The sequence below is a fragment of the Ammodytes marinus genome (assembly GCF_949987685.1).
Source record: "Ammodytes marinus genome assembly, chromosome: 9".
Lineage (NCBI taxonomy): Eukaryota > Metazoa > Chordata > Actinopteri > Uranoscopiformes > Ammodytidae > Ammodytes > Ammodytes marinus.
The window spans coordinates 12368451-12391736 of record NC_137213.1 but is presented as its reverse complement, the minus strand read 5'-3'; the positions used below and the strand labels follow the sequence as shown (position 1 = coordinate 12391736).

General features: G+C 41.8%; 1 protein-coding gene across 1 annotated transcript in view; it reads right to left on the bottom strand.

Annotated features, from left to right (window-relative positions):
- The window catches only part of LOC307255153 (receptor-type tyrosine-protein phosphatase mu), a gene marked incomplete at both ends in the record, with an annotated part of 168280 nt that overhangs the window by 52026 nt on the left and 92968 nt on the right, over positions 1 to 23286 (bottom strand). Inside the window, 6 exons of the mRNA XM_080033786.1 lie at positions 1428 to 1563; positions 3045 to 3119; positions 4246 to 4282; positions 7037 to 7310; positions 18405 to 18507; positions 19777 to 19978. Of these exons, the coding sequence (XP_079889912.1) occupies positions 1428 to 1563; positions 3045 to 3119; positions 4246 to 4282; positions 7037 to 7310; positions 18405 to 18507; positions 19777 to 19978 (827 nt within the window). The remainder of the gene's footprint in view (positions 1 to 1427; positions 1564 to 3044; positions 3120 to 4245; positions 4283 to 7036; positions 7311 to 18404; positions 18508 to 19776; positions 19979 to 23286) is intronic.

Sequence of the window (23286 nt, the reverse complement as noted above, 5' to 3'; positions counted from 1 at the left end):
GCATGGCACTAACATTACACAAAGTGGTTACTTACAGGTAGTAAGTGTAGGAGTGATAGGTTCTTCTGCCCGATTGAGGGTGGTGGTAGGATTTAAGCAGTGGAGGAGGGGGGAGGGGAAATGGAATGAAAAGGAAAGAAAAAAGTAAAAATATATTAATGTTTTTGGAAAAAATAGTCGAAATGAACAAAATCAGATATGGTGGTATACGTGGAGGTAAACTAGTGTGATCATGAGGGCACAGGTGATCGCTAGGGGTCGTGTCACATGCTTTTTGAAAGGGGGCGGAGGGGGCCTAGAGTGCAAATACAGTAGACACTCCCTAATTAAATTAATATTGAGCTGGTCTACTGCCATGGCAAATGAGAGGTAACCCTGTTGTGTCACTAACGCCACCTCTTTTTATGAACACATCATTTCATACACCTATAAGACATTACCATATCTGACCCCCGAGGTGGAAACCTAATGAGTGGTTAGAATGTCTAAACACAACTCCAATTCCCTGGTGGTATCAGCGAATTACACAAAATTCAACCAATGAAGTCATCTCCATCTCTGGTTTGATTAAACCTAATTGGAAACAATTGCATTACCGTGTGCTGATTTTTTCACACCCACTGATTGCTGTGCTACATACACAGGGCCACGTTCTACGAATAGGGAATCTCATAGTACTGTCAAACACATACATGGATCATTGTGATGCCTTCCCATTCAGCGTTGTTGACTCCATCTACCGCACTGACCTCTACTCTTAATTCAAGCTAGCTAACAATATTGGAGAATGTAAAAGCTAATAGAAACTATGTTTTACTCATAAATAGCACTTCACTGTCAAGATATTAAAAGGAAACCTTCTTTATCCAACCAAAGAAAATCTTTGCAGCAATGGACACGTCCTTGCTGTGGAGAAAAGGGAGTAGGTGTTTGCTGAGCTTGAGCTGCCCTGATTGTGTGGATATGTACAGAGGACCTTGTCTCCAGCATGGATTCCAGGGCTAATGTAAACTTAGCCTTTAGCTATGCGGGCAGCCTCTGAGGCTCTGAGCCTTTCATCATATTTTCTTTCTTATCTCTTCCCCTGCTTTGTCTCTCTCTCCATACCACAGAGGTCTTAAAAAACATTTCTTTCCTATTCCCATTCCAATGTCAGCGAGGCGCTGCACATTTGTTTGAGGGTGCCGTGGAAAGGGATTAATTTTTCATGGCACCCTGTATCTCATGGCTGTAAACAGCCTTAATGGGGCGTTTCAACATAATCAAATTAATTATTTACGACCGCGCTGACAATGCGACCGTTTGAGGGAGAAATATACAAAATGATAAAAAAAGAGAGACTACTTATTTGTGAGCACTCGGAAAGTAAGTTAAACCTCTTCCACAAATGTGAAATGGTATATGACCAGTAAGAAAAAAAAGCTTACCTTTTCTTCATGAGGAGAACCACTCCCAAGAAAATTATGACGAAGAGGAGGATGCCGGCGATGACCCCGGCTATCTTCACTGTGTGGTCCGTCTGTTTCTCAGGCTCCACCGCGTCAGGTTTGTGAGTGGCTGCTCCTGAGAAAAAAACATCACAATGCATAAAGATCAAAACAAAGAAAGTGTTAAAAACCTATTCCTATTGTCGTAACAGTAGAGTGCATATCCATACATCCAATATTTCCTGAGATTTATTTGACTGTGTGTGGAACACTGATGTTGATGAATCAACGCATTGATTTCGCATTCTGTGCACCAGAAAAAATATCAATACACATTATTTTGCCCATAGTAATGTTTGTTTTGAAAGTAAGCAACTTCCTATTGTGGTGAGTACTCCACCTTTAGCTGCCTTCTTAGTGGACATCAGCACTCAGCGGATCAAGCTGCACTGGGAGAGATAAGTGTGCACCGTCTTTACCCTTGGTTAATCATGTTTGGGGCAAATGGTTGCCGGGCTGGAGAAAAATGTAGGATGCAAGGCGGGGGAGATAATACCCAGAGAAGATAAAAAGCCTGAAATAACCAAAACATTAAATATCAGCTCGGTGGAGGAGATAGCCAAACGACGAGAGACATAAAGAGAGAAAGGGGGAAAGAAAAGGAAAACCTGTCTTGTTTTAAAAGCCTGAGCAGTGATAAGAAGCACTCGCCGCTGAAATGACAACTGTCCACCTGAGCAGGGCCATTATTCCTTGTCACCAGGGGTAAATTTACAATGATAAATTGTTATGTCACACAAATCTGTTAGAGCGGGGGGCTTCCTTCCGCTCCTCAGCGATGCCATTTTCTCTCCCTATCAAAAAGGTAAATATTTATCCGGGGCCGGGTGTGACATATTGTTCTTTCAACAGCCTGGCCTTTATTGAGATGTACGTTTTCTTAAAGCAGGGGCTGTGGAGAAACTCCAAGACGGTTGACATATTAACACTCACGTACAAACTGATGGAGCTGATTCCATCTCAATATGCTGTTACTGGCTAATCTTACAGAAAATGCTGTCAGTGACAAATCCCCATATGAGCTGTGACGGCTGTATGTTCCCTGCCAAAACTCTTATTATATTTTTTCCATTCTAGCCTGAGAGAAATGTAGATATAAATTAAATCAGAACTTTAAATGCTAGACTCTTAAAACTTCGGGGACCTCAGCATCTTTTTTTTTGTGTGTTTACAGTTGTCACAACTGCAGAAGAACCAACACTTAATCTCCTAGAAATAATGAGAAATATTCATGAAAGGGGATTAACTCCTGCCAAAATATCTCCAACACTGGCACATCAAATGCGTCGCACCTCAAACAGGTCTTTCATGTCCAGTAATACTGAGAAGATGAAGGAGAAGACAATGCCTTTGGGGGGAAGGGGGATTGATTTAATCACACTGATTCTAAGCAAACAGCACGACAATGAGCAAAAACCACACACACGCGCAATCATTTCGACTTGTTTGTTTTCCTGCCGTGGGGGGAAAAATCGTCAGTACGGCCACCATTTTGAATGTGTCGTTGGTAAAAGCCAAGTTGTGTTCAGATAGTGTGAAGAAATCTACTGGTCTGACCTGTTAGTTGGTTGTCACCGGCCGCTGGGGCGATGCGGAGGTACGGGGTTGTGAGCTGAGTCACGAGTATGGCGGCTGAGTAGAGTCAGTGGATCCAGGTTTGCATGCAGTCGAGAGAGAGAGACAGAGAGAGAGAGACAGAGAGAGAGAGACAGAGAGAGAGAAAGAGAGAGGCCACACTGAACAACCAAACCAACATTCCGCAACATCATGCAACATTTAGGCACAGATCGAAACCTATAACAGTTTCAGAATTTGTTGTCACACACAAGTTCCTTTCTTAGTGAGCCTGACCTTACTTATTTAAAAGATCACATATCATGCTCATTTTCATTCATTTGGGTTTTCATGGTGTGGTGTCCAAAAAAAGTAATATCTTCTAAAAAGCCCAGTCTGCTCTGATTGGCCAGAGCCACATGGTGGCACAGGTACTGCCCGCCAGCTAAATATGATGGACTGGCGGTTAATTTCAGGTGTATATGGTGGTGCTAAGTTAGGTTGGTAATGAGGGGGAGTGAGGCCGTTTTTTCTAATATTTTGGGAGTCTCTGGACCCATATTGAAGTCGAAATACCATGAAAAAGTGCATTATGCATAATAGGTGACCTTTAAAAATGTATCCATCCAGCTGTTAAATTTCAAACGATCCTTCTACTTCTCGTACGTGCCGTTTTAACTTCAGCCTATTGAGCCATTTAGATGGAGATATCTGGATCTCCACAATAAATCCATAGCAGAGCTGCATCTACGATATACAAGATCGCATTTGACAGGGCCTCTCTCGGCCCAGAACAGAGTGTGACTAGGGCTCCCTTCGGCCTTATCAATTCTGCTCCCGGATCAATGGTACTTAGACTTCATCACCTTTAATGTGTGGTGCAGGAACGTCCAGGCAGCACAGCTAAGTACCTACAGACCTCACTGGGCACACGAGGGCTGCCTCCCCCTCATGTCAATGTATCGACTGAGGACATGTGAAGACCATATCACACACTTTTATCTTTTAAGACACGTCCAAAGGCCAACACATTAAAGGTAAACTAAATGGAGAGTGACGGTGTCAAGATGAGATTGTCAGTTTATATCGATTTCAGGGATTTTCAAATGAAACATTAATATAGTTAGTTCTTTAGAACCACATGCAAGTGATGTTAGGAACTACACAGCAAACATTCTAATTCACAATCTAAACTGTTTCCTACCTTTGGTGGCTACTCGAACACAGTCGATTTTGGTCTCCTGTACAAAAACACAAATTAAAGAGATAAGTTTGAGCTTATTGAATTCATGCTCACAGTTTAACAACTGAACAAATAGCAGAATCTACATCAATTTAGAAAAACAGAAAGTCTATAGCCCTGGAAAAATATATTAAAACATACCTATCAATTATACACATATAGGCCTGTACATTTACACTCCCAATTAAACTTGTCTTACACATGGCCTACATATGTGCTTTAAAAACAATGAAATGTACAACACTCAAAATGGAAGGGAAAGGAAAAAATCCAAGAGGATCCCAGATTTGACAGACACAAGACCGACACACACTTTACGGTAGCAACAACACCTATTCTAAGACGCTGGGCGAGTTCCACTCTGTCCCCCCTATCATCTGTTGAGCTCAATGACTGTGACACAAAACGCAGTAAGGCGAGAGGGGCCTACAGCACAGATTAGCGATGCTGAGCTGCTGATTTGTCAGCCAACAGCGATCTGTCGGCAGCCTGTGGCTCAAGGTGGTCAGCCACTGTGGAGAGAACCAGTGCTGTGTGACAGGCGACACCAGCCCAGCATGGGGGCGGGGGAGGGCTCCAAAATGACATGTCGGGGAGCCATTTTTTTCTGAATATGTAATGGAGTTTCAGCTCTTACAACAGCCTTCAACAGTACAAAATAATATGAATCTCGCGGTTGGCAGGGAAGTTTGTTGTCAACAATGGTCTGGTGAACAGGGTAAAAGGAACACGGGCAATGACTAATACAACACAAAAGACACGAGTGCATGTGTCCCTGTGTTTGACCGTGCCAAGCTGTCCAATGAGCAATGAGAAACACATGGGAGCGACAGCATTTAGAAGCCGTGAGAGAGGAGGAGAAAAAAAAAACATTTGTGTTTTGGACGCGCGTGTGGACTCACATTACCGCCGCTCTCAAAGCTGACAGACGGTTCTTTTGTTAAAAGCAGCATGGCAAGTTGTATTAGATTTTCATTTGAATAGAAGGCTCATAAAGATTTTTAGATATGGATGGCACTCACCTTCTCTATGTGCTAATTCTGTTGAAGAGGGCCCAAACAACCCACTCCAACATCACTACACATTAATTAAAAGCTTGCAGCGCCATTCATTGACAGTGACGGCTTAATGAGAAGCGAGTGCATTTTTCCCCCATTGTGAAATCAAAACATTGAATATACAAAAAAAAGAAAAGTAAAAATGTCAGAAATGTCTCCATCATAGAGGGGGAGCTTTGTGCTGTGTCAACGAGGGACTCATTTCATTTTTTTTTGCTTCTTCAAGGTAGAGAGCCTTATCAGCCAATTCATTCGCCCACTCACCGATTGGCCCTGGAAAGTTTTGCAGACCGCCGAAGCTTTACTCTCAAGAGCAAACTCGCTAATTGGATTCCAGCCCTAGCCGCACGTGCTATTTTCCATTGCTCTCCTTTTTAAGAAGACGTGCCGGTGTTTCTCAAGGAGGCTGTTTATGGTGATTCTCATTCAGGACCACAATCAGCCGGCCTCTTGAAGTGGCACCGTGGAGGCTCCCCCTTTCAAGTGCCACTCGATGACAAAGGCTGCGACCTGTACGATCGGTAAACCCCATTGTTGTCGCCTGCCTCCCACACTTAACTGTGGCTGGGGGGCGAGCGCCTCTTCTAAATGCCATTGATCAGAGGCCTGTCTGGCATTTGGCATAAACTTCCATTGGCAGAGGCAGGAGAACAGGGGCAGCGGTAATGGAGGGAGAGAGGGTGTCACCGCGTGGCGCCCTGCATTCCGCGCTTGACTCTGCAGCAGCCTATTAAGGGTGCAGAAAGTGCCGTCGCCGTCGGTAACACGCCACCAGAGTTCTGACACGTCTATAGGAGGGCCAAATGCAATTGTGCCTCTGTGTGCAAGCGCTTACTGTGCAGGGTCTGGGGACTTCTGTTCTCAGCCACTTCAGTCACCCAGTCAATCAAGCTGTCAGTGGGCCTTTCAGTCTCATTAAACCCACCATAATATTTAGCCTTTGTTTTTCGTGAACACTTTAAAGTGGATATGCATAGAGAGAGACGTGGTTTGACGAAGCAGTGTGTTGTGTATGTTACAGTAAGATTTTTTTGTACTTCTTCCCCCCCCCCCCCTCCCGAGTGCTTGTGTCACTATAGTAAGCAGATCAATTTGAAGTTCTCTCGACTATACATATCTAATTGTTGCGTTGGTGAGTTGACAGTGCACTGTACATGTATTATTATTTGCAGCAAACCACATGACATGCTGTCAAAACAATAATATGTCAGCCTGGCACACACAACATTTAATCTAGCGGTACTTTGTTTGCCTCTCTTTCTGACCTGTGACGTCTATGTTTATAAGCAGTGGTGGTAGAAGCATGAAGCTCTTTTAAATATGTGAAAGTACAAATAATACCACGATGTAATGCTTCTCCATCAAAAGTCAGGTCCTGCATTTAAATGGTACAGTAACAAAAGTAAAAGTACAACGATTTTATATGTTTCTTGATTGCTAGTTTTACATAGGCTACTTTATTCGCTTAGGCAGTTTTAACTGGAACACTATATCATTTAATATCTTGATTCTATGTTTTGCACGTAAAATTGAAATCTGAAAAGTTACTATCAGTAACTTATTTACTTATGTGAAGTATTTGAGTAGAGGTACTTAGTTACTTTCCTTCACTCATTTGGAGAACCATCCTTGCTTCAGTGTAATTTAAACTGGAATTTCATGAGTTAATGAAGATTTTGGGAAACAACACCCACCCCGTTGGCGGTGCTGACAGCCTGGTAGTAGATGCTGTAGCTCTTCTGAGGCAGCAGAGGGGCGTTCCAGTAGCCGTTGTAGGTCTTGTTGTCCCCTACGGTAAAGGGCTGTGGCGAGTGGATGCCTCCCGCCGGGAACTGAGCGGTGAAGTAATACTGGGAGTTGAGCAGCGTGGCGTTCTGGAAGTGGATAGGGACAGGGTAACAGCGTAGGATCTCTGCCGTGCCCCGTGCCCTGCGTGGACGTTCCTCCTCCACCACCACCTGGTACGCACTGCAAAAAATACACACAACACAAGACACACAAACGATCATTTACACACTCCCAATTGGCCGCAGAACGGGCACTCGCACAATGCTTGGCATTGCAGGCGGTTTTCTTTGTTAGAAATTGAAAGGTGTAAAAATACACTCTTTATGAATGGCATCAAAATGCATGTTCAAAGCTCCAGATCTCAAGAGTACACAAAGTCTCTTGAAAAAATTATTTAGATGTGGGATAGAAAAGAAACAGTTTTTCTCACACAATCATTCCATATTTTCTCTAAATCGCTAATCGGCTTAAAATCTAGTACTATGATATAGTTAATGCATGACATGAGAATACACTATAAATATATGCTTGAGAATGTAGGTAAACATTTAGTTCCTTTTGTGCTGAGAAGGGGATTGGTGAAGGTAAAGGTCCCCTGAGGCACCAAGGAAAGATTGTGACTGACCCCCTAAACCCCGGTCACAAACTGTGGGACTCTCCCCTCTGGCTGGAGGCTGGCTCCATCAGGACCAAAACCTCCAGCCACAAAAATCGGTTTCTTCCCGTCTGCAGCAGCCTCATCAACAAGGCCCACGACCCCCGCTAAAACACACACTCTCTTATCTCCTCCTATAGACACTATCTTACATTAACGTTCAGCCTAAATGCATTACATTAACTCACATCTTCCGGAATGCATTATCTCTGTGCCCTGCACTTTCTATGTATGCCATAGGTTCATTCTGGGAACCATGCACATTATTTGGACAACAGTTTATTTTGAGTTGACTTGATTGTACAGCTCTGTCATGCACCCATTCACATATATGTTTCTTCCTATACATGCGAAATATGCTGGTTTTATGCAATAAACCAGCTTCAAATTCTGACACAACATTGCCATCTGAGATGGACTTTTACCGTCTGAAAAATACCTAAAAATTCCATTTTGAACTTTTTGTGTATCCAATTTAGAAAAATGAGCTGTAAGCATGCAGCCAGATTTGATTTGCTCAAGCAGAGCTATATATAGGGTCAAGTTTGTCAAATGACTGAATGAAAAGAAATAAACTAAGAAATGCATAAAGTAGTAAAAACAGTGAACAACAACTGTGGTCATAAACATTCGTCAATCAGAACTCCATAACATATTCACTTGTTTATCTGAGTGGAACAGGAAAGACTCAAAAAAACACAAAGCAAGATAAATGAGCAGTGACACGGGACAGGGCCTGACATTTATTTGCATTTTTCATTATTCAACAAGTGAAAAGGTTAACGGCTCTTTCCATTTCCTCTCCGTCCGAGCCTTGTGTTTAAGCTGGATCAAAAAACTGCAGCCCTTCTGTGTGCCTCTGACAGAGATGACATTGTCTCCGAGCCGGGGCCCACTTAGCTTGAGGGGGGAGACTGACTGTCTTATAGACGGCTCACGTTAGTATGCATCTCGCATCCACCTGTTAAATCTATTGAGTCGCCCAGAGTGACAAAGAGTCTGTTTACAGCTGCCACGGAGAATAACCAGCCATGATTGGGGGGGGGACCAGCGTTCCATTTCCAAAAGACTCATGATGCAAACAAGTTATTATTACAGAAGATGGAGCAAAAAGCTACACTTGCCCAGTGAGTGAATGTATGAAAATAGAGTGTATGAATGAATAAGTGCAATGATGTGACATGCTCTCAATGTGTGGTTTTGAATGGGCGGAATAAATAAAGATAGCAATACATAATTGGCACATTGTTGTATTAAAGTTATTATTGTTAGTATAGCTATAGAGCAGTTGGTCCTCATTTTGTGTGAATCATGTCCATGCAAGAGGACACACCCATCACAATGTACAGCAATATTTCACTGATTGACAGTCTGTGACAAGAAGGCATTGAAGAAGAAAACTGCAAGCTGGCAAACATGCATTGCAAAATTGAAAATGTAAAAACCAAAATTGGCTTTGCTGATGTTGCCAATGAAAAGAGGACATTCATCTTTGTAAGATTTAACATATTTGTAAGATCTCAAGGATACACAAAACACTAACGGCAAATTCACACCGGCACTCATGATCTGTATCTGGAAAAAAATTCTGGACAATGACATCCATCCATGTATCCAAGCCTTGATAAGCCTTCTCATTATCTTGATTCTGCTCGCATTGGGATCAGATCTCAATATGCAATTTAAATCAAATCCATTGTTTTACAAGGGAAGACTTGGTCAATGCTGCTACATGTGGCTATGGCTGGGTTTTCTGCCCAGATTGAGATCTGCTAAAAATGCCAGAAAGACAGACAATCACCATATGTGGTCTGGCCAATCCAATCTCATTCTGATCACAATGCAATCAGCATGCAGTTACACCTGTTATTAAAGGGGTAGTTCAGGATTTTAGACATAGGGCCTTATTCCCAAGTTAGCCTTGGTGTTCTTTATCAGTGGAGACAGTTTTCAACACATTTAATTCAGTCCTTCTAGTTGCAGAGTGCGCTCGTGCTAAGCTAGCGCACGGCATCGGGGGGATACCTAGCCTGCTACTAAAACAGTCTTACCCACTCCACAGTACACCCGAGGCCAATCAATTATAACGCCAGACTATCGATGTAAATGTCTGTGTTGATAGAATAATTTTAGAAATAAAACCAGCCTCGCATCGCATGAATTATCGCATTTTGACGGACTACTTTCTTAGCAGCAGCGGACTTTTACTTTGCTGTGTAACCGAATCACTACAGCAGAAAGTAAACAGAGCAGCGTGGGACAGAAACTGAAACTGCACTGCCACCAGTCTACCGTCATTCTGTCCCGGTTCTCTGCTGCAGCTCCAGCGGGGGCTGTCTCTACAGACGCTCTTTCTCTGCCCTTTGAGCATCCCTCTCAATTCTTCATCAGTGTATTCCGGCTCGTACAGGTACGGTTCGTTGGATACAACAAATTCCTCATAATCGTCTTCAAAAGCAGACGCATTGCTAAGTCCTCCAAACGTGGCCATATCTTGTTTATTGCATAGGCTAATACAACTCCTTTGTGCACTGTACTCTGCGTCTGTAAGACAGCAGCAGGTAAACAAACTATTATAGAGCCTGTAACCTAGGTATTAGTCCGCCGCTGCCGCAGCCTACAAGGAATGAAGTCCCTCAAAATGCAATATGCAAGGTTGGTTTTATTTCTAAAATTATTCTATCAACACAGACATTTACATCGATAGTCTGGCGTTATAATTGATTGGCCTCGGGTGTACTGTGGAATGGGTAAGACTGTTTTAGTAGCAGGCTAGGTATCCCCCCGATGCCGTGCGCTAGCTTAGCAAGAGCGCACTCTGCAACTAGAAGGACTGAATTAAATGTGTTGAAAACTGTCTCCACTGATAAAGAACACCAAGGCTAACTTGGGAATAAGGCCCTATGTCTAAAATCCTGCATTTTTCCTCATCCAAATATAAATGGGCTATAAAAAGGTTTGTTTGTTTGCCTTCCAGAAAATTCTACACTCTTTATGAAAAAAAAATTATTTTGAGGCTTTTCTGCTTTTATTAGACAGTTCTGAGAGATAGAGATTACATGGGGTAGAAAGGGGAATGACATGAAGAGAACGACCCGGGCAGGATTCGAACCCGAGTCCGCTGTGACGAGGACTGAGCCTCATGAGAGGGGTGCCCTAACCACTATAACGACTAAAAGTCATGTACAATACTCCCTCCATGAGTTTTATTTCTTAGCATAGTTTGCCAAAATAAATGTCTCGCAAACAACCATTTCAATCATCATTAAGGATTCATATCGATCTAATCATTGACTGACTTCTACCATACCTTATACCATTGACACTGGGTAAGACCTGGTTCGATGGGTGTTTAGTTTGGAAGACCTGGAAACAAGTAGAAAAAAAAATGTCTGCACTGTAGTGTCTGTACTGTTAAGCTGTACAGTGGCAGTACAAACAGCCTGGGAGATGATCAATTGTTCCCGGCGGTTGGTAGCGGATGATTAAGTGTCCTCTTGTGTGTACAGCATGTGCTCTTTAACCCTACAGTTTATCATGAGGCGCTCGCCGTGTCATTAGAAAAATCCACTTTTTGCTCTGGGTGGGTGTGTCCCAATTCCTCAGAGCCCTCCTCTTTTAGTGGCTGGGTTGGGAAGGTGTCCAAACATCTAATTCTACCGAGAGTCTGTGAGACAAACGGTCCTTTAATTACTGTCCCTGCTATTGAGAGCAGAGGGTCAAAGGGCAGGTGGAGATGGTGCATGAGAGCCCCTTAAGTAGCTGCAGAGTGCCAGAGAAATGAGTGATGAGGCGGCTGTGTGGAGGCTTCAGCCAAAGACACTGGAGCTCTGAAACTGGCTATGATTGACAGCAGATATTTAAAAAAATAAGTATTCTAGCGTCCAATCATATTACAGTCATCCATCAGTTTAAAGAAATGCTTTTTTTAGAGATATCTTAAGAAGGATTTTCCCGTGAAAATAATACTTTTATTTTGGAAAGCAGCTATGCCTTGTACAAATGATAGCCTCAATAACTTTGTATTTGCTTTGCTGTATGTACACTTTCTCAGAGTGTGCCCTTAATGGTATTTTATATTCCAAATCACATCGGCAGATAGTGAAATGAAAACAAAAGCTGGCTCCCCCCGGGTGGCTCCTTATGATATGATGATGTGGCTGTGCCATGATTTAATGATAGAGCCAGTGTGAATAGGACTTCCTTTTCCTCGGGCAAAATACCATGTGCCAAAGGCTATGAGGCTCCAAGGATGAGAATTCTAGTAATGTGGAAATCCGAAACAACTGCCTCCCTTCCCTAGAACATTCACCGCAGCAGAAAACTAAAAACTATCTCCCAATAAATTTGCAATCTAGTACAAATGTTCTGTTTACCTTTGTAAGTTATAGCGACAATAATACCTAGCTAACCGTTTTTCACTTACAGCCTTTTTCAGTGTCAACTAGCTCTCAATGCTCTATGCCAATACATTTTATAAAGTAGAAGTGCTATTCCTTGGCATTTGAAAAATATACTACTTTCACCTCAACTTTTTATGAAATGTCAAACTGTCACAAGAGTTTTTTATGTCGGCAATTTAGAAATTCAGTGATTCCTTTTTTTTTCTCTAATTACTGCTGTCATGTTCATGTGCCTTTGAGCTGCCGACACCTTGTCACCTCATGCTGAGTTCACAATTTACATGTTGAGTCACTTTGACAGATCCCGGTCATTTAGTCACATCGCTGATTTAATGTGACATGAACGAGCAAAGAAAAACAACAAACAATGCCTTATGATAGAGAGAACAATAAAACCCTTTTTGGGTTAGGGTTAGATGGATCTGAGGCACTCCAGAGAACTGTAAGTTACTTAAAAATTACTCGTATAAAGTAGTAACGCCAAAGTGTAAAATACTCTATAAAAAAAAGTCCAACATTTTACTTAAGTGAAAGCTAAAGCATTAGCTACAACATGTATTTAAATAGTCAAAAGGCACATGCTGTTCATAATATTTGCATATAAAATCTTGGTCTCAAAACTACCTTGAACTGTTAAACAACTTTAGTGAAGCAAAAGTACAATATATCCAACTGAAATGTAATTGAGCCGTAGTGTAACATACAATGGATGTAATCAAAATACAAATACCTTTACAACTGGTTGAGTAGGGTATTTCAGTAAATGCACTTTTTACCACTTTAGTTTTCTGTGTTAGCAATGTTCTTGAGCCAGTCCATAAGGTTGTAAGGCAGGTATTGAACCATTTCAGCTAAAGGTAAGTTATTTATTCTGGAAACAGCTGACTAAACACACACTAATAAACGTACAGCAAATAGATTGAACCTGCTATAGTGCACACCTCATGCCTCTGCAAAAGACACTTCATTGTACTTGATTCCGAAAGTGGAGAAGATGGAGGGAAGATGGAGAGACTAGGAGAAAACGAGGAACGAAGAGAGAGAGAAGCTGGTGTACGAGAGAAGAATGGTTTTAAAGCTGTTTAAAGTGGTGTGTGTGTGTGTGCCAGAGGGGCCGGCCGGGTAGACGGGCAGACCTGTATTCTTGCAGCAGCAGCGGTGCAACCTGAGCTGACACCAATTAGGCCTCCTCCAGCCCTGCTGCCCGATAGATTCCAGCTCTGCCGCCGTGTGACGCCAACCAATTATGGCGGATTGACTCGGAATCGACTGGATTGTGACCTGAAACTCAGATTTATTTTTCATGTGGACTGATAGAGAGAGAGGGCAGAACTCCAGGCTGTTTGAACGCAGAGGAGGTGAAGGGGGGGGGAGTGCGGGGGGAGCATTTCAATCACTGTCCCTATCTCTCTCTAATGCTAATCGCTCCACTCTCCGTGTGCCTATATGTCTGATTTAAGAGCGGTTGTAAGTAACCCACTTCTCCTGACCCAGCATCCTTTCCCTCCCCAATGCGCCTGTCTCCTCCTTGCTCTTTATATTTCCCTGGTGTCCGAAAAAAGCGATAAAGCAAACAAATTAGAAGAAGCCGTAGATTACAGTTGCCATTAAATCGTAAAAAAAAATCATTGATTTGTGTCACGTTTAGGCACAGCTATTAGCATTTGCCGTAATCAAAAGAAAGTTACTGCTTTATTTTAGGACTGTAGAAAATCACTTTACTTGATGTTAAGGCCATGGTTGAGCACGGATAATCTGTTGCTACAGGGGAGAAACTACACAGGAACTCCAGTTTCCTCAATATGCTACATTACAAGGCCGGAACCTGCTGTGTTTTATATCTTTCTGTTTATGTGTGTGTGTGTGTGTGTGTGTGTGTGTGTGTGTGTGTGTGTGTGTGTGTGTGTGTGTGTGTGTGTGTGTGTGTGTGTGTGTGTGTGTGTGTGTGTGTGTGTGTGTGTGTGTGTGTGTGTGTGTGTGTGTGTGTGTGTGTGTGTGTGTGTGTGTGTGTGTGTGTGTGTGTGTGTGTGTGTGTGTGTGTGTGTGTGTGTGTGTGTGTGTGTGTGTGTGTGTGTGTGTGTGTGTGTGTGTGTGTGTGTGTGTGTGTGTGTGTGTGTGTGTGTGTGTGTGTGTGTGTGTGTGTGTGTGTGTGTGTGTGTGTGTGTGTGTGTGTGTGTGTGTGTGTAAGCTTGCTCAAGGCAGAGGCTATACGGCAGGATAAGAGAGAAGGCCTGATTTAGTGGTATGAATGATAAGGCAAGCATTGCAAATCATTTATTTCTGCCGGAGCATGTAAACATTTATTTTGATGCCACGGAGAGTGAGGAGGCGTATTGCGGGCCTGACGAAGGGGGCCATTTCAAACGTTTAGTTAAAAATGCGACACGACTGATAGACATTTGACTAATCCTCTTAAAGAAACAGTGTCCCCCTCTGGTAAAAAATGTTCCCGGCTACACATGTCATTGTCCCCCCCCCCCCCACCCTTAGAGATTAGAAGCCAAATCCAAGTTGGAATTGCTACACCGATTAGCAATTACATAAAATATGAAAAATACCGACTGCCTCCCTCAGCCCTGACGTCTGCCCAGATCCATCCACTAAAACATGATTTGACTTCAGCATGATTGCACCACGCTTAAGTGAAACGGACATTTGTCATCTGTCACCGTCTTGTTTTTTTTTTTTTACGAGACGCCGGCTCTATCGTTTGATCTTCCACTGTCGCTTCCCCCTTTCCTGTATTACAGCGAAAACATCTGCTGTTAGAAACTCAACTGTCTGGAGCTCTATTACCACCCAAACTCAATCAGTGCGCGAGATTGCGTTATCGAATCAAGCTTTGGTGCTGATCGGCTCTGTGGTGCCGAGGATCAGTGTTCTCCCTTGTCAAATCCCCCTATTTCATACGGGGCTTTAAAAACTGATTTTATAAAGTGTTCCATTTCAAAATGAGCCACCCACCACTCGAAGGAAAAGTAATGACTACCCCCTTTGCAACATGAGCGGTAGCACCAAATTAAATCTAAACTGTGGTGTGGACTGTAAAGCCTTCAGTTGACAAATGCTTACTCTCCAATACACCCCGACTACGTTTCCAACTTTTTTGGACTTCGGGGACTCTATCCAGTACTTAAGGTCACGGAACATTTGGGAAACAGATCTTTATATGTGCATCATCTAAGGATGTCACGTAGTCAAGCATCGCAATAGATGGTTGTATTTTTAGTGTTGGGGGAAAACTCGGGATGACTAAATTACCATTACTGGCCAGACAGCATATCCCAACAGGCAAGCCTAACCCTCGGCTCCTCCGACTGGCAGCTACTTTGTAGTCACCTTAAATGTTCAAAGGCATCGCGTGTCACTTGAGGTGGAGGTAGAAAACACCTTCAAAAGCCTTGCCTCTATCTCCTTTTCTAGGGCCTGCTGCATCGTAATCTCTCTTGTTTGCTGCCCTCCACCACCTCCTTTCTTTTGCAATTCATATTTTTCCCCGAGACGTCGGGGCGCGCACATGAAGGCAGAATGCTGGCCTTTATGTCCTGGGAGATTTCAATGGAATGGTGGTGGGGAAAGAAATGTGTCCTGTGCAAATCCCTACAGTTAAGACTGTGGAGAGGCTCGGTTGTGTCATTTGCTGAACTCCACTGATGAATAGTGATGTTTTTTTTTTAAATGGATCTCGTTAAACATATATTATTCTTAAAGTTGAAAGTTGTCTATGAAAAACATTATTTTATCTTTATTTAATAATAAACAAGCACTGACACTGAGTGTATTTCCATATTAGGCGGATACCAAAAACACCTATAGCTGGTTCCGTGATAAGGGCGATAAGGTATTTAAAGTCTTAAAACTACATGTTTGTTATCAAAACAGTATTTTCTCTTTATTTGGGTTTGCGTCTCACACGGATAAGATAACAATATTTTCGAGACCATGCTGCAGAAATGACTGTGGTTATGTCGAACAGACTTAAGTCGATTTCAAACTAAAGTTTACATCTCAAAAGTCTAATCTCTTTCATCTGGTCCAGAGGTGAGCATGCCTTCCTCTACGGTAAACAACAGACGAGGACCACATGCTAATTAATAATGGAGGCTCCGATTCACGACACTGTTAATTAGAATTAGGGGTTTTGTAATTAGCCCCGCTGAAAAGAATGGCAGCGTGAGTAAGGCCTTCTGAATTGTACCTGCAGGGAAGATTAAAAAGGCGATCACTCTGTCTTACTTGCGCTGGCCTCTCCGTTTGGCGCCGGGGCATTAATCTGGGCAGCTGCACATACGGTAAACATGAGCCGACAAGCCTGACTAAAGATCTCCAGGGCTGTAATCTTTAAAGGAGTCAGATGAGTTGATAGTGGAAAATTGAGTTTTACAAGCGAGCACAGGACTCCTCATATGAAGAAGTTAACCCTCTCTCTCTCTCTCTCTCTCTCTCTCTGTGTGTCTCCCTGTGTCAGGGTCCTGGTGGCTGAGAGCACAAACGACACAAACTGGCTGTAAATAGGAACTCACAAAATAGAAATGGTTGGCCTTTTTCTAATTTACAGAATGACCAATTCCTATGCAATGCTATTTACCGACGGTGGCCTTGGTAGGATATATAGATTCATATTATCATTATTTGATTAGACAGGTTCCAATTACCTTTAACCATGGAGATACATTGTACCAAAAACAAAATATCACAGTTCTGTTGGCTTTAGCTTTTATGGACATGATACTTCACTGGATTCTCAATGCCGATCATGTGAGATTGGGAACCACGGCCATGCCAGAAGCACCTTGAGAGATCTTAAACATGTCGCCAGGACTGGGCTAGCTAGATTGTCACATCAATCTTGTCATCCAACCCTCATCAAGAAAGTAAAGAAGCCTATTGATACAAATGTTCTTATATTTTGGAATATTTGTTCAATGTGTAGACTGTGTACTCCTACACATCACAATAGCAAAAACGTTTTACCATTAACCAAATGAAGTACCTTTATCCCTTACCTTATTCCTTTAATTAAAAAAAACTTGATCTAATTTGAATGTGTCAGTGATGTTGGTAGCACTTCTTACAAAATGTTGCAATTTATCAATTAGAAACTTGCACACACCCCATAAAAATACCTGAGGTACAATAAATAAAACTAGATGTGATGAAAGGACTTCTGTTATCGAGACAAATGCACCAAAGAAGTAAACGTTCCAGTGAGAGCTTTACACCTGTTAATGATGGATTAACTGAACAGTGGTATAGCTCACCAACATACTAACAAGACGACAAAAGATCAAGCAAAAAGTAGTCCTGCCAGAAGCCCGCAGAGGCCTTGGGTAAACAAAAAAGCATGACTTTTGCCCAACAACTTGGCCTTTAAAACAGAACAGCTATACAGCTTCCCTCATAAATGACTAATAAATGCAGCATCAAGCAGGCAGAATTCCTCAGTTACCCAGAAGCCTGTGGTGGGAAGCCCCGCTACATAAAAGAGATGTAAAAGGGAAAGAGATCCTGGAGCTAGCCTTGGCTGCACCGGGTTTTTGTTCTCATCTTCAAAGGCGATACGCTTCTTTTTCCACGGGATCAAAATCCACAAACAAATAAGGCTGAGAGAAAAAGGAGACACATGCAGTAAGGTGCCGAGTTCCCTGGCAACATCCCCTCACGGTGGGGTATTGATCAACACGAGCTCTTTGATAATTTTCTGTAGTTGCTGATGGTGGTTCCTGGTGCTATAATATGCTGTTTTGTTGTTTTTAGCGGGTCAGGGTTTGTTTGTCTGTGTGTGTGTGTGTGTGTGTTTGCATGCATGTGAGACAGAGAGAGTACTTATAAGTGTGGTAGGTTAGGGAACATGTAAGCATGTTTTTGTTTATCTCAAATTTTACAATAAGGTTAAAAGTGGGCGTCATTATTGAAGTTGATGGACAACCAGCAAGCAAGCAAGTTCTGAGCTGTGAATTAACAAATGCTGATGAGGCCTGTGTGTGCATGTGTGAACTGTGTGTGTGCGTGCCTGCAAGGGGAAAGTAGTTCTAGTGTGGTACTACCACACTAGAACTACTTTCGTACCGTAGGATAGTGAACAAGTAAGCATATTTTAGTTTATCTCAAATTCTACAATCAGGTTAAAAGTGGACGTCATTACTGAAATCAATGGACAACCAACAAGCCAAGCAAAAGAGTGAGTGAGTGAGTGAGTGTCTAGTGATATCCTACCTCACGGGTGCACCTCTGCTTTGGGCAGGTTTTAGCAGCACGGTGACTGTGCTGTCTGTTTGGTTCAGAGAGGTCTCCTGGTCGTACGCCGGCATGGAAGGAGCTAAGGAGAAAGGCAAACAAGAAAAAAATGGGCTTTTTATTGCACAGCAGAGTTCACAGTTCAGTCTTGATCAACATCAAATCATCGTGTTCTAATGAGTCATTCAGCAAAGAGCAAGGCCAGTTCTCTCACTTTTACACTGAGCACTCACTGCACAATTTAATTATTAAGTACAGCAATAACACAGGAGTGAAACATTTGCTGCTGGCTGCTTCAAAGCAGTGCACATTTAGTACAAAAGATAACTGTTGATGGTAAGAAAAGATTCCCAAAACCTAAAAACACAATTTGGCTTTGATGAAATACTCATACCAATTATCTTAGAAATTAATTAAACACTTAGCTTGTTAAGTGATAAAGGAAATAAAGTATTTGAGTTCTTCAAACTACATGTCCATAACAACACAGTATTTTATGTATATTTAATGATACACTAGCACTAATACAGAGTGTCATCCTACCTTACAAGGATTAGAAAAGTTGTTTCTAAGATTATGCTGAACAAATAAATTATTTCTCAGATCAGTCAAACAGACTTAAGTGGAGCTGGGGTATACGAGTTCTGATTGGTCAAAGTTAACATGAGCTGTACACTTTGACCAATCAGAGCGAGGCTCCGATTCTCTGTTCTTATTGGCTGTTGGGGCTGTCCATTCACTTTGGCACGACATTGTTGGTGTAGAGCGTGTCAGGGAGGGACCATTATGGGTGGGACCAAAGAGAACAAGTGGAGCAGTTTAGGTATTTGAATTCGAATCTCTATCCCAACTGCCATTTTCTCCCCAAATCCTCCACCCCAGCTTTAAGTTGATCTCGAACAAAAGTTTATATCTCCAAAGTCAAATCTCTTTCATCTGGTTTAGAGGTGAGATTACCTTCCACAACGGTAAACAAAAGAGGAGCGCCACATGCTTATAAATGCCATCTTCAATTCACGGCACTGTTAATTATAATTAGGGTTGGGCTTGTAATATACCTGCAGAAAGAATGGCAGCCTGAGTAAGGCCGTCTGAATTTATATAAATATGACAGATATTACTAGATTGCTCTTTTATTGCTTCTACTAATGTGTTACAAAGCAGACAGAATTAGTTTACCCTTTGAGACAACACATTTTGATCAGTGCAATACAACCACTGCTATCTAAACTTGCTTGAGTTACACTTTCCATTCAAAACCTCAAGGACTCTAGTTACTGTGGGTGGTTAGACTAGTTCATTCAACATCATCCACACACTAATAGGAGAAAAGATTTTCTCCGCTGCTGACCTGAGATCTTGGTGGTGAACTGTGTGACGACCGGTGGGCCGTAGCCCTTAGCGGTGCTGGCGCGCAGGGTGAAGGAGTATGTGGAGCCCGGGTAGAGGCCTGTGAACATGTGGGTGGTCTCGTTGCCCAGCTTCACCGCCTTCCCACTCTGGTTGGAGAGGTCCAGCTCGGGGTCAAACGAGCTCACTGCCTTGTAGGAGATCTAGGGAGGGGGATAAGGAAAAATGAATATTCTGATAGATAAACCATAGTGGCCTCTGGTACTTTAGCGCTCAAGCTGTGCTCACGCTCTCGCCCAAGGATTTGCATTCATTCAATAAAAAAGCGTTTTTATGTTCGGAGGCATCCAAGTGATTCGGAGAGCTAAAGCATTTACACTGTGTCGAGGTGATGAGAGTTTTTTTTTTCCTCTATGCACTGCGCGGTAATATGAAAAGCCACCAAGGAATATGAACAAAAAGGTCTTATGTTGTACTTCTTTGTGTGTATGATTGTGAATAATATGCTTAGTTAGGTTCAACTGAAGTGAACCCAGTCCCGTAGCTCTGGCGCTATACAGGCTGGGTAATATGTTTCACAACAACATTAGAAAGAACATATTGCCCTTTATTCAATATATGTTATGGCATGGAAAACATATGCATCTCAAATAACCTTGACATGAAACTACTAATATAGTTCACTTCAATTATATAAAACCTCTATAGAATTGTTTGCTAGTTGTAAGCCATGCTATCTGCATTCAGACTAACTATTGGATGTATTGCCATGGTAGTCATAACATGGATTTATGTTGCCCGTATAATGTGGCTAGCACTAATGACATTATTTATTTATTTATTTATTTTTATTTATTTTAGAGGTGGGCATAGATTAATTTTTTTAATCTAGATTAATCTAGATTAATTTTGGAATTAATCTAGATTAATCTAGATTAAAATGGCTCATTTGAATTCATTCATAATATGTGTGTGCTCCTAAATAATGACTCAAAGTAAGTCTTTGAGAACGTGTTTCTCAAGCCAGGTGGCTTTCATTTCGTCATCAGAACGAGTGTCTAATTATTGCGAACAAATAATATTCTAACAATTTAATCAGATATAAGGCTAAAAATCACAACATTGCACTGTTTTTTGTGCTTAAAAAAAACGAAAAAACTAATTTGTTGGGTAGGCTATAGGCTATAACAGAAAATAAAGCCATTACTTTTGTGCTTCAAGTGAAACATTAAATATAATTTTTACATAAATAATAAAGTCCTTATAAACTTTTCAAGAAGCTGGACTAGAGTGAATATTGGACAGGCTTTATAGGTCCATGGCTTTTACCTGTGGGACAGCGCTTCACCTAACAGCTGGCTGCAACACCAACCTACAGTCTATTGTGCGACGGAGAGCTAGTTATCATTAGCATCAGCGTTAGCCGACATCACGGCAACAGCTGAATAATGTAACACATTACACAAGTTACACTACATGAAAACAACGGGCTGTAGACGCTAGAGTTATAATTTCGTGTAGGAAACATTGTTGAGACTGGAATTTCGTACCACAGCGGCCGTTCCATAATACAGCACTCCCTTTAGCAATGGCTGAATATAAGACCTCCCTCTGCTGTGTATCTGCGGGAGCGAGTGGCATTAATAACTTAAAAACAGTAAACGTTTAACATGATTACGGGCGTTTAGATGCTTTAATCATATGCCGAATTTATAAACAGACCATATTATTAACAATAAATTAAGTTATGTACATGTCAGAGTTACGTACATGGATACATTCATAAGTAAACATTGAATAGACAGATTTGTGAAGGGGGTTTGGCGCTGAGTGTTACATTAGCGATCCTGCAGCCAGGTGGTGTGTGTCGTGGGCAAGTGATGGAGAGAGAGAGCGGCGGGTGTGTGAGAGAAGCTTCGCTCCTGCAATAAAGGCTCCTCAAGTGTCAACAACGGCCCCCGGCTATTATTACCCGACCAGAGAACACACGGAAGGGGGTTCACCCCGACGGCGAACAGCCATCGGCCCTGGAGGGAACCATCTCCCCTGAGCCGAACAGGAGGTGGAATAAGAGATTAACGGCGATATTTTTTTTATCGCCGATAAGAGTTTTGCGTTAACGCAGCACGTTAACGCCGATAACGGCCCACCACTAATTTATTTATTATTTTCGGACAATTCCACACAATACACAATTTTCTCTTGCAAATATTCATACATCATACTTTGTGTTGTCCGAAGGGAGACGGAAGAAGCCAAAGGCTTATCAGGTCCCGCCCCCATAAACTTACCACCAGCCTCAAGTGAACCCTGTGTGTAGTGCTAATTAGTAAATGTAGCATGCTATCGTGCTAAAACAAGGTGGATAACATGGCAAACCGTATACCTGCTCAGCCTTTTGCTTAGTGTAGTTAATTACAATTAGCAGAGAACCTAATAACTTGGACAATATAGTTTTGTACAACATGATAACTCTGTGATTATGTCATCCAGAACTACAACACAAGGGGTTATAATTGCTTTCTTTATCTATGTACTTCTCAGTTAGGCGAAATGCCACAGGGTAATCTTTAAAAAGAAACTCTCACTGCATTTGTGAGATTCGGAATGTATGTCAACAAGTCTTTATTATGGAATTTCCTAAATGAGCGATGTACAGAAAGATCATGTAGAGGATCTGTTTCATAACACGGGTTAGATTCTACAGTAAACAGCAGAAGAGCTACATATTTATCAACCTAAAGCTGATGCAAGCTTGTGATTTCACTTACTTTAAGTAGACTTTAATGTAATTCTTCCCCATTAATAAACACAGGGAGCTCTGGAGGGAAAAATTAAGGTGAGTGTTTTTTTGCTAATATCAATTTTGAATAACTGTAAAAGTCCCACTCTAAGAAAATGCCTCTGCTCGTAAAAGGCAAAACCTCCATTATAATTCCAATTAAGGAACACAAAAGGGAGTTTAGGAGTGCTGCATAATTTGTGTCCATCAAGTTTTTTGAAAAGCTTTCGAAGGCCTTCTCATTTAGTCTTTGTCTGTGAAATGAGTCCTCCATGCCAAATCCTATATCATAACATTTCAGGGAGAGGGATTTGAAATGACTTGTCAACATTGAACAGGTTCTTACAATTATAATGGAACTGACGGGAAAAATAATAGAGAGTATGGGCATGGGCAAATTAATTTTCTTACTCGATCTCATAGCCTATATTAAGCCTTTTTTGAATTGCATTGATTTACATTTTTCTATTCGAGCGAGGTAAATGTCAACGTTATGAAGCACTCATGAAATATATGAATACCTTTATATGGAAAATAATGAAGATAGCTCAATAGCCGTTGATGAAAAAGGCTGTATACTCTTGTCCTGTCATAAAACTGACTGAAGGTGTGGAACAGAAAACCCATCGACATTTTTATTTGCAAAATAACACATTTTACTTTCGTAGGCAGACTTTGATCAAATCTTTATAATCTAGTGTTAGATAATCTTGAAGGGCTTGTTTGATG